This window comes from Bufo gargarizans, chromosome 3 (genome assembly GCF_014858855.1).
Source record: "Bufo gargarizans isolate SCDJY-AF-19 chromosome 3, ASM1485885v1, whole genome shotgun sequence".
Taxonomy (NCBI): Eukaryota; Metazoa; Chordata; class Amphibia; order Anura; family Bufonidae; genus Bufo; species Bufo gargarizans.
Window position 1 is genome coordinate 551,980,958 of NC_058082.1, and position 19,796 is coordinate 552,000,753.

At 46.7% G+C, this 19,796-nt stretch overlaps 1 protein-coding gene across 1 annotated transcript; it reads right to left on the reverse strand.

The window, feature by feature from the left end:
- Positions 1 to 6,723: 6,723 nt before the first annotated feature.
- LOC122930630 (cystatin-B-like) lies at positions 6,724 to 10,526 on the reverse strand. The gene is made up of 3 exons (XM_044284140.1): positions 10,372 to 10,526; positions 7,102 to 7,203; positions 6,724 to 6,934 (listed from the first exon to the last, which is right to left on the reverse strand). The coding sequence occupies exons 1-3, from the start codon at positions 10,486 to 10,488 to the stop codon at positions 6,806 to 6,808; spliced, it is 348 nt and encodes a 115-aa protein (XP_044140075.1). The 5' UTR covers positions 10,489 to 10,526; the 3' UTR covers positions 6,724 to 6,805.
- Positions 10,527 to 19,796: the final 9,270 nt, after the last annotated feature.

The window sequence follows — 19,796 nt, forward strand, 5'->3', positions numbered from 1 at the left end:
ATTGACTGTTGTGGGGGCAATGTTATTTACACGGGACTGTATGTTGAAGGTGGCTGGTGGGGGGAATAATGTTATTTACATGGGACTGAATGTTGAGGGGGTGATGTTTACATGAGATTGCATGTTGAAGGCGGCTGGGAAGGAGGTGATGTTATTTACATGGGATTGTATTTTGGAGAGGGCTGTAGATAGAGAGGGATGTTATTTACATGGGACTCTATGGTGGAGGGAGGGAAATAGTGTTATTTACATGGGACTGTATATTGGAGGGTCTGAAGGGAGGAGAGTGATGTTATTTACATAGGACTGTATTTTTGAGGGGGCAGGAAAGATGATATGATGTTATTTACATTAGACTGTATGTTGGAGGGAGGAATATAACTACAGGGGGCACTGCAAATCCAGGGGACATTATAGGGGTTCTTATTACTACTGAGGGGTCTGTAGAGAGCTTTAATACCACTGGGGGAACAATAGGGGTGCCTTACTTCTACTGAGGCTCTGTGAGGGCATTATTAATACTGGAGGGCTCTTCTACTAATGGCGGCACTCTTGGGGAGCGTTATCACTGTTGGGGGCACTGTAGGGGGCAGTATTACTCATGGGGGTATTCTAGAAGAGAATTACTATTGGTGGCACTATGAGGAGCACTATTACTGTGGGGGAACTAATTTTTCTTCAGGATAATATCTGGGGGTATTGGGGGGGGGGCACAGCGAGCAGCAGGATAACACTGTGGGGGCTCCAGGTTGGGGGATGATAGAAACGTGAGGAAGCTAAGATGTCCGTGTGTCACACTCTGCAGAGACGAGGTGCGGCTGAGAGTAGTTGTCCGGACTGAATGGAGAAGATGATGACAGAGAAGATCTACATCAGAGGAGACATCACCTGGAGGCACCGGATGTGAGAGGTAAGTGCTGCCGTATAGCAATTACAGCAAAATGCGGTGTGTGGGGGGAGGGAGGGGCGACTTAGAGAACTGGGCCATATTAACTGGGGCTTGGGCCCCGGATCTTTTGAGACCCTAGCAATGCCCCTGATTCATACATAAGTTAGAATAATTTTATCAGACTCAGTGAAGTCCAAATAATGAGAGACTCAACCTTCACAGTCTATAAAGATGGTATCAATCTTACAACTGTGGAGATTTAAAAGTCTAGGGGTGAATGTAGTCCCCATGGCGGTCCCCTGCGTCACAATTTTTAAATATACCAGTATTGTTCAAAATGTTAATACTTTAAATAAATGAATAGACGGGTAGATATTGATCTGTGCATGTAGTATATAGAGGAAGGGATCCACAGGGCGGTCGTGTGGCAAATACATTCCCTTATAGTCTACGCTGATGAGGGTCCGACAAGACTTCCAGCAGAAAGTGCAGCAGATAATAGACATGTGGCACGCGCTGAGTCTCTGTAGGGAGCAGGACATCGATGAGCGGAAGACGGTAGTAGATGAAAGGAGGAGCGGGATTCTGATGCAGCCTTGATAGATGAGCATGGCGGCTAACATATTGAATTCATGAATCTTTAGAAAGTGGGGCATTTAATGGTGGTGGAGTGGGCGGGGTTTATTGGCTCATTAACATTTTTGAGGGTGAATGCCTATGGGTCTATGGATAAAGAAAATATATTTGAAATCCTTGTCTTACACTATAATAATGCAGCAGTTTCTAGCGGTTAGGTATGCGGACAGATTCCCATTAAAGGGAAGCTGTCAGCAGGATCAACCCTATTAAACCAGTCTATCAGGGGGATTACTCTGATTAAAATAATTATTGCATTATGAAAATCGTTTGCAGTGTTTCTGCAAATTAGGGCTTCGGTGCACTGAAGGGCTGGGCGATGCCCCTTAGTGCACTTAAAGGGAACCTGTCACCGGGATTTTATGTATAGAGCTGAGAACATGGGCTGCTAGATGGCCGCTAGCACATCTGCAATATCCAGTCCTCATAGCTCTGTGTGCTTTTATTGTGGAGAAAAAACCTGATTTGATACATATGCAAATTAACCTGAGATGAGTCCTGTACGTGAGATGAGTCAGGGACAGGACTCATCTCAGGTTAATTTGCATATGTATCAAATCAGGTTTTTTACACAATAAAAGCACACAGAGCTATGGGGACTGGGTATTGCGGATGTGCTAGCGGCCATCTAGCAGCCCATGTTCTCAGCTCTATACATAAAATCCCGGTGACAGGTTCCCTTTAAGACTCATTTACGTCACAACCGATTGCAGCAAAATAGGTATCATTTTAATCAGCAGGATCAATCCTACCCGGTAGTATGTCTGGTGTTATAGGGCTGATCCTGATGACAGGTGCTCTTTAAGGTTCGAAGAAGATCAAAACCACCAGGACCTTTGCTGGATCTGCTCAGAATAAGAAATCAGGGAGATGACGATAACTATGAACCATGTGGAGTTCTGCTGTGGAGAAAGTGGGGACAAGAAGTGCCTTTGTATCTTTAATAGATTTGCAGAAATGTCTACAAACCGGGTTTTCTTTGTCTTTATGGAGGATTGTGTGCAGATTGTCCTCTATAGACCGAGGCAACAATGTAACAAAGTCCTGGAGACTTCCTGAATGTAGGCAGCGCCCTCTAGTGGAGCATTGTGTTAACACTGCAGGAGATCTCCCCATGTTCTAGTGACTCCGGACTGATCCCAGGGAATAGGTGTGCACTGTATGTACCTACCTGAGCTGTAATCTCGCGTCCGGAGGGTGAGTCGCCCAGAAGTACCAGCCCTACCTTTATATCTCCAATGTATTTTGCATTTACTTCTGGATTTAGCTGTAAAACTGCATCCAAAAAAGGTTTTCCAAAATAAGATCTGTGTGCGCCAGTCTGGGGTATAGAACGCTGAGCTCCTGCAATGAAACCGCGGCACGGTTCACTGCATGATTGGGCAGAGTGTATGAGAAGTGCTCACATGCCCCCCCAATGACATAGCCTCCGGCAGTGACGCCCCTCGCTGACCTCTAAAAAGTATTCCTGCCTATCATCCATAAAGAACCTGTCCATCACCCATCATCCATACAGGGCTGGATCATTAGTGTCACACAACACCCATCATCCCCACAGAACCGGTCCAGCAGTGTCACAGATCACCCATCATCCATACAGGGCTGCATCAGCAGTGTTACACATCACCCATCATCCATACAGAACCGGTCCAGCAATGTCCCCCATCATCCATACAGAACCGGTCCAGCAATGTCACACATCAACCACCATCCCACCTCATCCCTAACCTCACCGCAGTGTTTATCCCAGCCCTAACACATCTCTTCAACCTATCAGTAACCTCTGGTGTCTTCCCCTCTGCTTTTAAACATGCTACCATTACACCCATCCTCAAAAAGCCTTCACTTGACCTATCTTCCTTGTCCAGTTATCGCCCCATATCACTTCTTCCGTGTGCCTCAAAGCTACTTGAACAACATGTCCATTCAGAACTGTCCTCTCACCTCTCCTCCTGCTCCTTCTTCGAGTGCCTACAATCCGGCTTCCGAACCCACCACTCGACCGAGACTGCCCTTACCAAAGTCACCAATGACTTAATAACAGCCAAAACCAAGAAACAATACTCCTTCTCCTTGACCTGTCCTCTGCCATCTCCATTACTCTGTCCTCCTTCTTCTTGACCTGTCCTCTGCCATCTCCATTACTCGGACCTCCTTCTCCTTGACCTGTCCTCTGCCTTTTCCATTACTCTGTCCTCCTTCTTCTTGACCTGTCCTCTGCCATCTCCATTACTCTGACCTCCTTCTCCTTGACCTGTCCTCTGCCTTTTCCATTACTCTGTCCTCCTTCTCCTTGACCTGTCCTCTGCCTTTTCCATTACTCTGTCCTCCTTCTCCTTGACCTGTCCTCTGCCTTTTCCATTACTCTGTCCTCCTTCTCCTTGACCTGTCCTCTGCCTTTTCCATTACTCTGTCCTCCTTCTCCTTGACCTGTCCTCTGCCTTGGACACTGTTGACCACTCCCTTCTGTTGCAAACTCTCTCATTTCTTGGCATCACTGACCTGGCCTTCTCCTGGATCACATCATACCTCACAGACCGGACGTTTAACGCCTCCCACTCCCGCACCACCTCCTAGTCTCATTCCCTCTCTGTTGGTGTCCCGCAAGGCTCTGTCCTAGGACCCCTGCTCTTCTCTATCTACACTTTTAGATTGTAGCTGTAGATTGTAAGCCTCGCGGGCAGGGCCCTCTCTCCTTCTGTACCAGTCTGTAACTCGTCTTGTTTATGATTAGTGCAATTGTCCGTGTTATGTATGTGCACCGCTTATCATATGTACAGCGCTATGGAATGAATGGCGCTTTAATAATAATAATAATAATAATAATCCATACACAGCTGGTCCAGCAGTGTCACACACAGGGGCGTCGCTAGGTTAAAACATTCGGGGCCTGGGCCCCGGATGTTTTGTCCCATGCCCCGAATGTCCTGCCTGCCGGCTAGATACAACTGTATTGCCGTACACAGAACGGCAAATACAATTGAATCTAATATTGGGACGAGGCGAAGGACCTATGGTGACATCACAGGTCATGTGATCAGCAAAACAGGCTGTGATAGGATGACCAGGATGATGTCACCATCCAGGTCATCCTATCACAGCCTGTTTTGCTGTTCACATGACCTGTGATGTCACCAAAGGTCCTTCGCCTCTTCCCAGTTCAGGATTGGACCGGAGTCAAGAGGAGAAGGAGCCTAATGGTGATGTCTGTACAGGAGAGGTAAGTGAAGGGAGAGGCAGAGAAATGCTGGGAGTTGTAGTTATTTAACTGGGATGTATTTTAGGGCTGAAGGGAGGGATGTTATTGACATGGAACTGTGTGCTTGAGGTGGCTGGGGGAGGGAGGGGTGTTATTTACATGGGACTGTATGTTGAAAGTGGATGGTGGGGGGGGAATGATGTTTATGTACATGGGACTTAATGTTTAGGGTGACAGGCTACGTTCACACTTGCGTTTGGGGTTCCGCTTGTGAGATCCGTTTCAGGTCTCTCACAAGCAGCCCCAAATGCATCAGTTTAACCCCAATGCGTTCTGAATGGATGCGGATCCATTCAGAATGCATTCGTTCGGCTCCGTGCGGTCCCCCGTTCCATTTTGGAGGCGGACCCCAAAATGCTGCAAGCAGCGTTTTTTGTGTCCGCATGGCCTTGCAGAGCCAAACGCATCCGTCCTAACTTAGGCTACTTTCACACTTGCGTTCAGAGCGGATCCGTCTGCATTATATTGTAAAAAAAATTCTAAGTGTGAAAGTAGCCTGAACAGATCCGTCCAGACTTTTACATTGAAAGTCAATGGGGGACGGATCCGTTTGAAGATTGAGCCATAGTGTGTCATCTTCAAACGGATCCGTCCCCATTGACTTACATTGTAAGTCTGGACGGATCCGCACGGCCAGGCGGACACCCGAATGCTGCAAGCAGCGTTCAGGTGTCCGCCTGCTGAGCGGAGCGGAGGACAAACGCTGCCAGACTAATGCATTCTGAGCGGATCCGCGTCCACTCAGAATGCATTAGGGCAGTACGGATCCGTTCGGGGCCGCTTGTGAGAGCCTTCAAACGGAGCTCACAAGCGGAGCCCCGAACGCTAGTGTGAAAGTAGCCTAACAATGTAAGTCAAAGGGGATGGATCCCTTTGCATTGACACAAAATGGTGCAATTGTAAACTGATCCGTCCCCCATTGACTTTTAATGTAAGTCAGGACGGATCCGTATTGGGACTTAGAAATTAAAATCTAATACAAACGAATTGGTCCTGAACGGATGCATTCGTTTGTATTATATCGGTGCGGATCCGTCCTGTACAAGTACATGACAGATCCGCACGAACGCAAGTGTGAAAGTAGCCTTAGGGGGTGATGTTTACATGGGATTGTGCGTTGGAGGCGGCTGGGGAGGAGGTGATGTTATTTACATGGGACTGTATGGTGGAGAGTGGAGCATAACTGCAGGGGGCACTGCAGATCCAGGGGACATTATAGGCGTTCTTATTACTACTGGGGGCTCTATAGGAGGGTCTTGTAGATCTGCATTATTTCTACTAAGCGCACTATGGGGGCCTTATTACTACTGAGGGGTCTGTAGGGAGCTTTATTACCACTGGGGGAACAACAGGGGGCCTTATTTCTACTGGGGGCTCTGTGAGGGTATTATTAATATGGGAGGGCATTGTTGAGGAGCATTATCACGGTTGGGGCAGTGTTACTAATAAGGGCATTCTAGAAGGGAATTACTATTGGTGGGACTGTGAGGAGCACTATTACTATGGGGGCAGTAATGTTTCTTTAGGATAGTATTTGGGGGTATGGGGGGGGGTTGAGGTTTTGGCATAGCAAGCAGCAGGATAACACTGTGGGGACTCCAGTTGGGGGATAATGATAGAAAGTGAGGAAGCTAAGATGTCTGTGTGTCACACTCTGCAGAGACGAGGCGGCTGAGAGAAGTTGTCCAGACCGAATGGAGAAGATGATGACAGAGAGGAGACGTCCCCTGAAGGCCCTGGATGTGACAGGTAAGTGCTGCTGTATAGCAAGTACAGCATAGTGCGGGGGGGGGGGGGGGGGGGGATATTTATTGGGGCTTGTGCCCCGGATCTTTTGAGACCCTAGCAACGCCCCTGGTCACACATCACCCATCATCCATACACAGCTGGTCCAGCAGTGTCACCCATTATCCATACAGAGCTGATGTCCAGTATCTGATATTTTAGATTTCTACTTTATTTGCAAAGAAATTTCTTGTAATTCCGGAATTTCTGCAGAGCTGAATCCCCCCCCACATTTTCTAGAAATAACTGATGGGGTCTTCCTTCTTCTTCCCACACTGGTAGCCGCTCAGACTCGCTTTCTCTTCAGTATGAGGCAGAGGTTTAAATATTTTCAGATGACAGAACTGACCTCCTCCAACATCCACCTGAGGAGAGACAGAGGACACGTTACACGGCAGGAAAGCGTCTGTGTGATATAGGGTTATTCCACAGCGCCCTCTGGTGGACGTTTATCATCATGTCCCCTCTGCCCCCCAGGATCAGACTAATGTCATGTGTTCTCCACCGCGGTGCAGCTCTGCAGATCACTTACCTTCACATAGTACATCATTCCAGCAACAATTTGAGTTTTGAAGCTGATGGCCTTAAATATTACAGCATTAACCCCGGATTTTACCTCAAATTGGTGTTTTACCTGATGATATGAAAAACGATACTGTAAATATGGTTTGAATCCAAAAAGAAAAAAAAGAGTTTTTATACAATTTTTTGAATAAATATTAACAAGACAACAGAAAAGAGTAAGGGAGGGGGGACGAAAAACCAAAAGTAGTGGAAAGCCAAGGGTTAAAGAGCCTCTGTCAGCATGATCAACCCTATTAAACGGGGAATCCTGTCCGCTCGGGATGATCATGTTGATTACAATGTTACCTTTTTATTGTCTGTATGTTAAATAGCTGCAGAGATATCTATGTATTCATTCATCAGTAGGATTAACCCCTTCCATGCCTTCTGGCAGGCCCATTATTTTCACATTGCTTCGCCTAGACCAGAGGTGCTCAACCTGCAGCCCTCCAGCTGTTGTTAAACTACAACTCCCACCATGCGCTTCTGTAGGCGGATAGCTGGAGGGCCGCAGGTTGAGCATGCCCGGCTTTTGTAACACCCCTGTGCTCTGCAATTTCCCACTCCCCTTGATTGACAGAGCTAGACATCAGCATGCTGACGACAGAGCTGCGTCCTAGCATCTACATATCATATAGGCTACTTTCACACTAGAGTTTTTGCTGGATCCGGCAGGGCTCAGCAAAAACGCTTCCGTTACTGATAACACAACCATCTGCATCCGTTCAGAACGGATCCGGTTGCATTATCTTTAACATAGCCAAGATGGATCCATCATGAACACCATTGAAAGTCAATGGAGGACGGATCCGTTTTCTATTGTGTCAGATTGTGTCAGAGAAATCCATTGTCCCCATTGACTTGCATTGTGGGTCATGGTGGATTCATCTTGCTCCGCATCCCATGACAGAAAGAAAACTGTAGAATGCTGCGGTTTTCTCTCGGGTATGAGAACGCAACTAAGCGAAAAGGAATGCATTTTGGAGCATTCAGTTCTATTCAGTTACTTTTTGTCCCCATTGACAATGAATGCGGTATTGAGACCTATGACGGTCTCAATACCGGAAAATATTAACGCTAGTGTGAAAGTAGCCATATTCTATATTCTGTAGCTTTATCACATTCAGAAGAGTGTATTTCTGTGTTTACAATTCTAATATACATATAACTTATTCATAGGCACATTATATAATTATAAAGAAATCAGTAAAATATGTTAGGTTTCTAAGTAAAGAAAGAAAAACTGTCCTCAATATGATAAGACTGTAGCCTGGAGGTAAGTGGTCAGCTTTGCATGTAGAGCAAGGTATGAATCTTGGGAGAGACTTTCAGATTTTTTTTCTCTCTCTCTCATTTAACACATAATAAAACTCTATAGACTTATCATATTGAGAATAATGTTTTTTATGCTTAGACAGCTAATACATATTACTGATTTTATAATCATATACTGTTCCAATATTATGTGTTCTGTTACTAAGCATAAAAAACACTATTCTCAGTATAGTTATAGCTATAACCATCTATTATGGGTTAAATGAGAGAGAAAAAAAATAACAGAAAAAACATATATAAGTCTCTCCTGAGGCATGAACTTAGGATCTCTGCATGCAAAGCAGACCCCTTACCTCCAAGCTATAGCATTACCACATAGAGAAGGATGGTTTTTCTATACTTAGAAAGCTAATACATATTACTGGTGTCTATAATCATGCATTGTGACTGTGAATCAAGCAGTAGTATGTAAATTAGCTTTCTAAATACAGAAATCCACTGTTCTCAATGTGGTAAGGCTACGGTAAGTAGTATATATATGTACATACATGCTTGGACACGACTCACAGCTCTGCCCTCAGCATGCTGATGGCTAGCCCTGTCAGTCAAGTGAAGGGAGTGAGCAGAGCACTGTCACGCCCTGCCCTGTGGGTGTTCTGAGGAGATCTGTCAGAGTTGCTGCACGTGACTCGTTCTGACAGTTTGTTTTGTTGTGGGTTTGAGCAGAATCCCACCTCCTCCCAGGTGTTGTTCTTTAGGTAATTGGTGAGGCTATTTATTACTCCCTCTCGCTATAGCCTTTGCGGGTTATAGTTCTGCCTTGTGTGAGCTTTGGAAGTTTGGTGGATCGTCAGCATCAACACATCTCTAGATAAGTCCTTTTCCCTTTTTTCTTCCGTGTCTGTTTTGTCTAAGCCTCTAGGGTGACGCTAGCTCCTTTGGTTGTTGAAGGAGCTGGGTGTCTCTTTCCCTCTTCCCTACAGCTGAGGGTTTGGTTCAGTGTGTTATAGTCTTAGGTACGTGGGCATGTGCATATCTACCATCGAGATATGCACATGGGCATAGCAGCTTAGGGAAAGTGTTTTAGGGATTGCTAGGAGGTGATGTCCCTAGCATTTGGGGCCTAGTCAGTTGTTTTGTTTGCTTTGCGGTGTACTGTTTCCTTCCCTTATCTTACCTACCGTGACAAGCACAGGGAGTGTTACAAAAGCAGTGCTCCAAGCATTCAGCCCGTCCCCTGGTGCTCCAACGTGCATATGACTGAATACAAACACTGATTTCTCTGCTGCTGTTTAGCATACAGACAAAGAAAGGCATCATTTTAATCAGCATGATGAGCCCTACCAGTCAGTATGCCTGGTTCAATAGGGTTGTTCCTGGATACAGAGCCTCTTAAAATAAAATCATGGGAGAGATGAATGAAATACAAGCAAATAGCCTAAAAGATGAAAAAATAAGGAGAAAAAGCTTCACAATAGTTAATGAACGTCCAAAAGAGAAGTCCGTCCTCACAGGTATAAAGTGATATTACACATCTGAAGGCACCAGATATTACAGGGACCAATGCCTGGAGGGAGGGGGACGGGATAAGGAGGACGCTCGGTCTCCCAGTGGGTGAATACGGCCATATGAGACGGAAGAACCAAGACTATTTGTCAATGATATGCCCCTATAGGTACATACATACCTGGCACTACACTGTAAACACATGGAACACAATGTAACATTCCAGATGTTGATACAATATACAATGTACCATTCTAGATGTTTATATAACATATCATGTAACATTCTAGATGTCTATGTAAGATACAATGTAACATTCTAGACGTCTCTATTAGATACGATGTAACATTCTAGATGTCTATGTAAGATACAATGTAACATTCTAGACGTCTATATTAGATACAATGTAACATTGTAGATGTGTAGACACAGTAATATACCCCATGATGTTACTCACCGAGTCACACAGCTCCTGTATTTCTGGGGTAGCGGGCTTTTCTTTACCCACTCCGCCAACACGTTGTCCTTTATTATCCATTATAAGTGTTAGCTCTGCAGGCAGAAACTGGCACATCAGGTTATATATCCATGGCACACACCACTTACCGAGGGGAGGGGTTTTAGACTCTGAGAACACAGATTTCTTTATGTTCTTCTGTCATTGCCTAATATATTATTCAGCCCAAGAACAACCCCCACCGCACCCCCAAGAACATTGGTTTGATCCATGTATACCTGTGCCTCTCAGGGTGCGGCCGACATGTTTGGGGCTCGTGAATTTCTTGGAAATGATATCTAAAAATGTACATGCTGCTTATTAATGGTACACTATAATTATAATGAATATTAGCACCTCATTATCCGTGATGTATCTGGAAAACTAATGACGATGAGACCTTTTACATTCAGTTGATGCAAAGAGATATGAGAGACGCTTCACACCCATCTCCAAAACTGAAAATATTGAGAAAATATAACTTGGAAACCTAACTTTACTTTAATGCAGTCATACAGTTACCATGCGATAGAAGGGCTAAATTATACCGTCACACCATACATACATACCACCATATAGTGACTAAATATCACCTCCACACCATGCCCACATATTACCACTGCCTAGTGACCACACGATACCACCATAATGTATCCAAACCTTCACAACATGGCCATAAATTACCAATGCATAATGACTATATAATACCACCATACTAGTACTGGATAATACTGCCACAATGTCACTACATATAACCACCACATAGTGACTGAATAATACCTCCGTACTATTACTGTATATAAACTGCTATACATAGACCAATATTGCCAACTTATAGTGACCATATAGTGTTGGATACCAGTTTTACAGGCATTCTGCAGACCAGAAGTGTCACACAGTGACTCACAGGTGACGTCTTCTCTGACTGTTGGTGTTCACTTTCCCTTTTCTTCTCCATCTGACCCAGATCACCATGACAATTCATATAAACCATTGCTCATCTCTGCAGGGTTCACTGACCAGTCCCCTAGCAATCTATGGAAATTTTTGTTTTATAAAGTTTGGACGGTGAATTCACTGAAACAATTTAACAGAGCTCTGGATGCAATAACCCTGCCGCCCCATAATAGTCTCGTCCTGCCGCCCCTGCCGCTCCCTCCATTATTGCTTCTGCTTGCAATATTTTTTAGCACATCTTCTGATTTATTGCTCCGCAGGATATATAGGTTATAATCTTGTGATCAGATGGATTGCCTCCTGGGCACTGTTGCAAGACAAAGTATGTGAACCCTTTGGAATGATCTGGATTTCTGCACAAATTGGTCATAAAATGTGATCTGATCTTCATCTAAGTCACAACAATAGACAATCACAGTTTGCTTAACCTAATAACACACAAAGAGTTAAATGTTACCATGTTTGTATTGAACACACCATGTAAACATCCACAGTGCAGGTGGAAAAGTATGTGAACCCTTGGATTTAATAACTGGTTGAACCTCCTTTGGCAGCAATAACTTCCACCAAACGTTTCCTGTAGTTGCAGATCAGACGCGCACAACGGTCAGGAGTAATTCTTGACCATTCCTCTTTACAGAACTGTTTCAGTTCAGCAATATTCTTGGGATGTCTGGTGTGAATCGCTTTCTTGAGGTCATGTCACAGCATCTCCATCGGGTTGAGGTCAGGACTCTGACTGGGCCGCTCCAGAAGGCGTATTTTCTTCTGTTTAAGCCATTGTTGTTGATTTACTTATATGCTTTGGGTTGTTGTCCTGTTGCAACATCCATCTTCTGTCGAGCCTCAGCTGGTGGACAGATGGCCTCAAGTTCTCCTGCAAAATGTCTTGATAAACTTGGGAATTCATTTTTCCTTCGATGATAGCAATCCGTCCAGGCCCTGACGCAGCAGAGCAGCCCCAAACCATGATGCCCCACCACCATACTTCACAGTTGGGATGAGGTTTTGATGTTGGTGTGCTGTGCCTCTTTTTCTCCACACATAGTGTTGTGTGTTTCTTCCAAACAACTCCACTTTGGTTTCACCTGTCCACAGAATATTTTGCCAGTGCTGCTGTGGAACATCCAGGTGCTCTTGTGCAGACTGTAAACGTGCAGCAATGTTTTTTTGGACAGCAGTGGCTTCCTCTGTGGTATCCTCCCATGAAATCCATTCTTGTTTAGTGTTTTACGTATCGTAGATTCGCTAACAGGGATGTTAGCATATGCCAGAGACTTTTGTAAGTCTTTAGCTGACACTCTAGGATTCTTCTTCCCCTCATTGAGCAGTCTGCGCTGTGCTCTTGCAGTCATCTTTACAGGACGGCCACTCCTAGGGAGAGTAGCAGCAGTGCTGAACGTCCTCCATTTATAGACAATTTGTCTTACCGTGGACTGATGAACAGCAAGGCTTTTGGAGATACTTTTATAACCCTTTCCAGCTTTATGCAAGTCAACAATTCTTAATCGTAGGTCTTCTGAGAGCTCTTTTGTGCGAGGCATCATTCACATCAGGCAATGCTTCTAGTGAAAAGCAAACCCAGAACTGGTGTGTTTTTTATAGGGCAGCTGTAACCAACACCTCCAATCTCATCTCATTGATTGGACTCCAGTTGTCTGACACCTCACTCCAATTAGCTCTTGGAGATGTCATTAGTCTAGGGGTTCACATACCTTTTCCACCTGCACTGTGCATGTTTACATGGTGTGTTCAATAAAAACATGGTAACATTTAACTCTTTGTGTGTTATTAGTTTAAGCCGACTGTGATTGTCTATTGTTGTGACTTAGATGAAGATCAGATCACATTTTATGACAAATTTGTGCAGAAATCCATATAATTCCAAAGGGTTCATATATTTTTTCTTGCAACTGCATGTCTGGGGAGGTGTCCTTTCTGCTGCAGGTATCGTCCTGTCCAGAGCCAGTTGTAACCTTTCTGCTAAAATTGAAATGGCGAATCTCCCCTGACAAATTTTCAATCCAAGCTCTCCCCCCAGCCCTACTGTTACAGACACATGTGGATGGACATTACATTCAGCTCTACCCCACATACAGGAGAATACAGCCCCACAAACCTCTCACATCCAGTGATGTCTCCTCTGATGTAGATGTTCTCTTTCCTCATCTTCTCCTTTCTGAGAGCAGACCACCATGATGACTTCTTTCACTGCTTCTCGTCTCTGCAGAGTTTGACAAACAGACATCTTAGATTCTTCACATTTCCATCATCCTTCCCCCTCTGTATTGGTAGTATATATAGTTGTCCCCCTGTAGTATACATAATGGACCTTTTTGTAGTATAAATAATGGGCCCCTGTGTAGAGTTGAGCGAACACCTGGATGTTCGGGTTCGAGAAGTTCGGCCGAACATCCCGGAAATGTTCGGGTTCGGGATCCGAACCCGATCCGAACTTCGTCCCGAACCCGAACCCCATTGAAGTCAATGGGGACCCGAACTTTTCGGCACTAAAAAGGCTGTAAAACAGCCCAGGAAAGAGCTAGAGGGCTGCAAAAGGCAGCAACATGTAGGTAAATCCCCTGCAAACAAATGTGGATAGGGAAATGAATTAAAATAAAAATTAAATAAATAAAAATTAACCAAAATCAATTGGAGAGAGGTCCCATAGCAGAGAATCTGGCTTCCCGTCACCCACCACTGGAACAGTCCATTCTCAGATATTTAGGCCCCGGCACCCAGGCAGAGGAGAGAGGTCCCGTAACAGAGAATCTGTCTTCATGTCAGCAGAGAATTAGTCTGCATGTCATAGCAGAGAATGAGGCTTCACGTCAGCCACCACTGCAACAGTCCATTGTCATATATTTAGGCCCAGCACCCAGGCAGAGGAGGGAGGTCCCGTAACAGAGAATCTGTCTTCATGTCAGCAGAGAATTAGTCTGCATGTCATAGCAGAGAATCAGGCTTCACGTCAGCCACCACTGCAACAGTCCATTGTCATAAATTTAGGCCCAGCACCCAGGCAGAGGAGAGAGGTCCCGTAACAGAGAATCTGTCTTCATGTCAGCAGAGAATTAGTCTGCATGTCATAGCAGAGAATCAGGCTTCACGTCAGCCACCACTGCAACAGTCCATTGTCATAAATTTAGGCCCAGCACCCAGGCAGAGGAGGGAGGTCCCGTAACAGACAATCTGGCTTCATGTCAGCAGAGAATCAGTCTGCATGTCATAGCAGAGAATGAGGCTTCACGTCAGCCACCACTGCAACAGTCCATTGGCATATATTTAGGCCCAGCACCCAGGCAGAGGAGAGAGGTCCCGTAACAGACAATCTGGCTTCATGTCAGCAGAGAATCAGTCTGCATGTCATAGCAGAGAATGAGGCTTCACGTCAGCCACCACTGCAACAGTCCATTGTCATAAATTTAGGCCCAGCACCCAGGCAGAAGAGAGAGGTCCCGTAACAGAGGATCTGGCTTCATGTCAGCAGAGAATCAGTCTGCATGTCATAGCAGAGAATGAGGCTTCACGTCAGCCACCACTGCAACAGTCCATTGTCATAAATTTAGGCCCAGCACCCAGGCAGAGGAGAGAGGTCCCGTAACAGACAATCTGGCTTCATGTCAGCAGAGAATTAGTCTGCATGTCATAGCAGAGAATCAGGCTTCATGTCAGCCACCACTGCAACAGTCCATTGGCATATATTTAGGCCTAGCACACAGGCAGAGGAGAGAGGTCCCGTAACAGAGGATCTGTCTTCATGTCAGCAGAGAATCAGTCTGCATGTCATAGCAGAGAATCAGGCTTCACGTCACCCAACATTGGAACAGTCCATTGTCATATATTTAGGCCCCGGCACCCAGACAGAGGAGAGGTTCATTCAACTTTGGGTAGCCTCGCAATATAATGGTAAAATGAAAATAAAAATAGGATTGAATGAGGAAGTGCCCTGGAGTCCAATAATATATGGTTAAGGGGAGGTAGTTAATGTCTAATCTGCACAAGGGATGGACAGGTCCTGTGGGATCCATGCCTGGTTCATTTTTATGAACGTCAGCTTGTCCACATTGGCTGTAGACAGGCGGCTGCGTTTGTCTGTAATGACGCCCCCTGCCGTGCTGAATACACGTTCAGACAAAACGCTGGCTGCCGGGCAGGCCAGCACCTCCAAGGCATAAAAGGCTAGCTCTGGCCACGTGGACAATTTAGAGACCCAGAAGTTGAATGGGGCCGAACCATCAGTCAGTACGTGGAGGGGTGTGCACACGTACTGTTCCACCATGTTAGTGAAATGTTGCCTCCTGCTAACACGTTGCGTATCAGGTGGTGGTGCAGTTAGCTGTGGCGTGTTGACAAAACTTTTCCACATCTCTGCCATGCTAACCCTGCCCTCAGAGGAGCTGGCCGTGACACAGCTGCCTTGGCGACCTCTTGCTCCTCCTCTGCCTTGGCCTTGGGCTTCCACTTGTTCCCCTGTGACATTTGGGAATGCTCTCAGTAGCGCGTCTACCAACGTGCGCTTGTACTCGCGCATCTTCCTATCACGCTCCAGTGCAGGAAGTAAGGTGGGCACATTGTCTTTGTAGCGTGGATCCAGCAGGGTGGCAACCCAGTAGTCCGCACAGGTTAAAATGTGGGCAACTCTGCTGTCGTTGCGCAGGCACTGCAGCATGTAGTCGCTCATGTGTGCCAGGCTGCCCAGGGGTAAGGACAAGCTGTCCTCTGTGGGAGGCGTATCGTCATCGTCCTGCCTTTCCCCCCAGCCACGCACCAGTGTTGGACCCGAGCTGCGTTGGGTGCCACCCCGCTGTGACCATGCATCATCCTCATCCTCCTCCACCTCCTCCTCATCCTCGTCCTCCAGTAGTGGGCCCTGGTTGGCCACATTTGTACCTGGCCTCTGCTGTTGCCAAAAACCTCCCTCTGAGTCACTTCGAAGAGACTGGCCTGAAAGTGCTAAAAATGACCCCTCTTCCTCCTCCTCCTCCTCCTGGGCCATCTCCTCTTGCATCATCGCCCTAAGTGTTTTCTCAAGGAGACATAGAAGTGGTATTGTAACGCTGATAACGGCGTCATCGCCACTGGCCATGTTGGTGGAGTACTCGAAACAGCGCAACAGGGCACACAGGTCTCGCATGGAGGCCCAGTCATTGGTGGTGAAGTGGTGCTGTTCTGTAGTGCGACTGACCCGTGCGTGCTGCAGCTGAAACTCCACTATGGCCTGCTGCTGCTCGCACAGTCTGTCCAGCATGTGCAAGGTGGAGTTCCACCTGGTGGGCACGTCGCATATGAGGCGGTGAGCGGGAAGGCCGAAGTTACGCTGTAGCGCAGACAGGCGAGCAGCAGCAGGATGTGAACGCCGGAAGCGCGAACAGACGGCCCGCACTTTATGCAGCAGCTCTGACATGTCGGGGTAGTTGTGAATGAACTTCTGCACCACCAAATTCAGCACATGCGCCAAGCAAGGGATGTGCGTCAAATTGGCTAGTCCCAGAGCTGCAACGAGATTTCGCCCATTATCACACACCACCAGGCCGGGCTTGAGGCTCACCGGCAGCAACCACTCGTCGGTCTGTTGTTCAATACCCCGCCACAACTCCTGTGCGGTGTGGGGCCTGTCCCCCAAACATATGAGTTTCAGAATGGCCTGCTGACGTTTACCCCGGGCTGTGCTGAAGTTGGTGGTGAAGGTGTGTGGCTGACTGGATGAGCAGGTGGAAGAAGAGGAGGAGGAAGCCGAGAAGGAGGAGGTGGCAACAGGAGGCAAAGAATGTTGCCCTGCGATCCTTGGCGGCGGAAGGACGTGCGCCAAACAGCTCTCCGCCTGGGGCCCAGCTGCCACTACATTTACCCAGTGTGCAGTTAGGGAGATATAGCGTCCCTGGCCGTGCTTACTGGTCCACGTATCTGTGGTTAGGTGGACCTTGCTACAGATGGCGTTGCGCAGTGCACACTTGATTTTATCGGATACTTGGTTGTGCAGGGAAGGCACGGCTCTCTTGGAGAAGTAGTGCCGGCTGGGAACAACATACTGTGGGACAGCAAGCGACATGAGCTGTTTGAAGCTGTCTGTGTCCACCAGCCTGAATGACAGCATTTCATAGGCCAGTAGTTTAGAAATGCTGGCATTCAGGGCCAGGGATCGAGGGTGGCTAGGTGGGAATTTACGCTTTCTATCAAATGTTTGTGAGATGGAGAGCTGAACGCTGGCGTGTGACATGGTTGAGACGCTTGGTGACGGAGGTGGTGGTGGTGGTGTTGGTGGTACATCCCCTGTTTGCTGGGCGGCAGGTGCCAACGTTCCTCCAGAGGCGGAGGAAGAGGCCGAGGCGGCAGCAGCAGAATAGGCCGAGGCGGCAGCAGCAGAAGAGGTAGCAGGGGGAGCCTGAGTGACTTCCTTGGTTTTAAGGTGTTTACTCCACTGCAGTTCATGCTTTGCATGCAGGTGCCTGGTCATGCAGGTTGTGCTCAGGTTCAGAACGTTAATGCCTCGCTTCAGGCTCTGATGGCACAGCGTGCAAACCACTCGGGTCTTGTCGTCAGCACATTGTTTGAAGAAGTGCCATGCCAGGGAACTCCTTGAAGCTGCCTTTGGGGTGCTCGGTCCCAGATGGCGGCGGTCAGTAGCAGGCGGAGTCTCTTGGCGGCGGGTGTTCTGCTTTTGCCCACTGCTCCCTCTTTTGCTACGCTGTTGGCTCGGTCTCACCACTGCCTCTTCCTCCGAACTGTGAAAGTCAGTGGCACGACCTTCATTCCATGTGGGGTCTAGGACCTCATCATCCCCTGCATCGTCTTCCACCCAGTCTTGATCCCTGACCTCCTGTTCAGTCTGCACACTGCAGAAAGACGCAGCAGTTGGCACCTGTGTTTCGTCATCATCAGAGACATGCTGAGGTGGTATTCCCATGTCCTCATCATCAGGAAACATAAGTGGTTGTGCGTCAGTGCATTCTATGTCTTTCACCGCTGGGGAAGGGCTAGGTGGATGCCCTTGGGAAACCCTGCCAGCGGAGACTTCAAACAGCATAAGAGACTGCTGCATAACTTGAGGCTGAGACAGTTTCCCTGGTATGCATGGGGGTGATGTGACAGACTGATGGGGTTGGTTTTCAGGCGCCATCTGTGCGCTTTCTGCAGAAGACTGGGTGGGAGATAATGTGAACGTGCTGGATCCACTGTCGGCCACCCAATTGACTAATGCCTGTACCTGCTCAGGCCTTACCATCCTTAGAACGGCATTGGGCCCCACCATATATCGCTGTAAATTCTGGCGGCTACTGGGACCTGAGGTAGTTGGTACACTAGGACGTGTGGATGTGGCAGAACGGCCACGTCCTCTCCCAGCACCAGAGGGTCCACTAACACCACCACGACCATGTCCACGTCCGCGTCCCTTACTAGATGTTTTTCTCATTGTTATGGTTCACCACAACAACAAATATATTATTTGGCCCAATGTATTGTATTCAAATTCAGCGGGATATAAATTTGAGGCCTAGTATTTAGGCGCTGGGTGACAGGTATGGGTTTAGTGACAGAATTAGACTTGGAAATACACAGTAGCGGGTGTGTGTGAAGTTATTCTGAATGACCCAATGTGCACCTTGAATATTATATACCCTTTTAGGGATAGATTTCAAATAGCTCTGATATAGCAGAAACCACTAAATTATGAAATTGCTAAATTGGGAATTGTATTTCAACCCAGAACAAGAAATGTGCTTGAACGGACACTAAATAACTCGCCCAGCTACAGCACTAAGGACAGATTTAGCTGGATATAAATTTGAGGCCTAGTATTTAGGCGCTGGGTGACAGGTATGGGTTTAGTGACAGAATTAGACTTAGAAATACACAGTAGCGGGTGTGTGTGAAGTTATTCTGAATGTCCCAATGTGCACCTTGAATATTATATACCCTTTTAGGGATAGATTTCAAATAGCTCTGATATAGCAGAAACCACTAAATTATGAAATTGCTAAATTGGGAATTGTATTTCAACCCAGAACAAGAAATGTGCTTGAACGGACACTAAATAACTCGCCCAGCTACAGCACTAAGGACAGATTTAGCTGGATATAAATTTGAGGCCTAGTATTTAGGCGCTGGGTGACAGGTATGGGTTTAGTGACAGAATTAGACTTGGAAATGCACAGTAGCGGGTGTGTGAAGTTATTCTGAATGTCCCTATGTGCACCTTCAATATGATCTACCCTTTTAGGGATAGATTTCAAATAGCTCTGATATTGCAGGAACCACTAAATTTTTAAATTGCTAAATTGGGAATTGTATTTCAACCCAGAACAAAAAATGTGCTTTGACGGACACTAAATAACTTTCCCAGCCACAACAGGACAGCGGTAACGAGAGATTTAGCGGGATATAAATTTGAGGCCTAGTATTTAGGCGCTGGGTGACCGGTATGGATT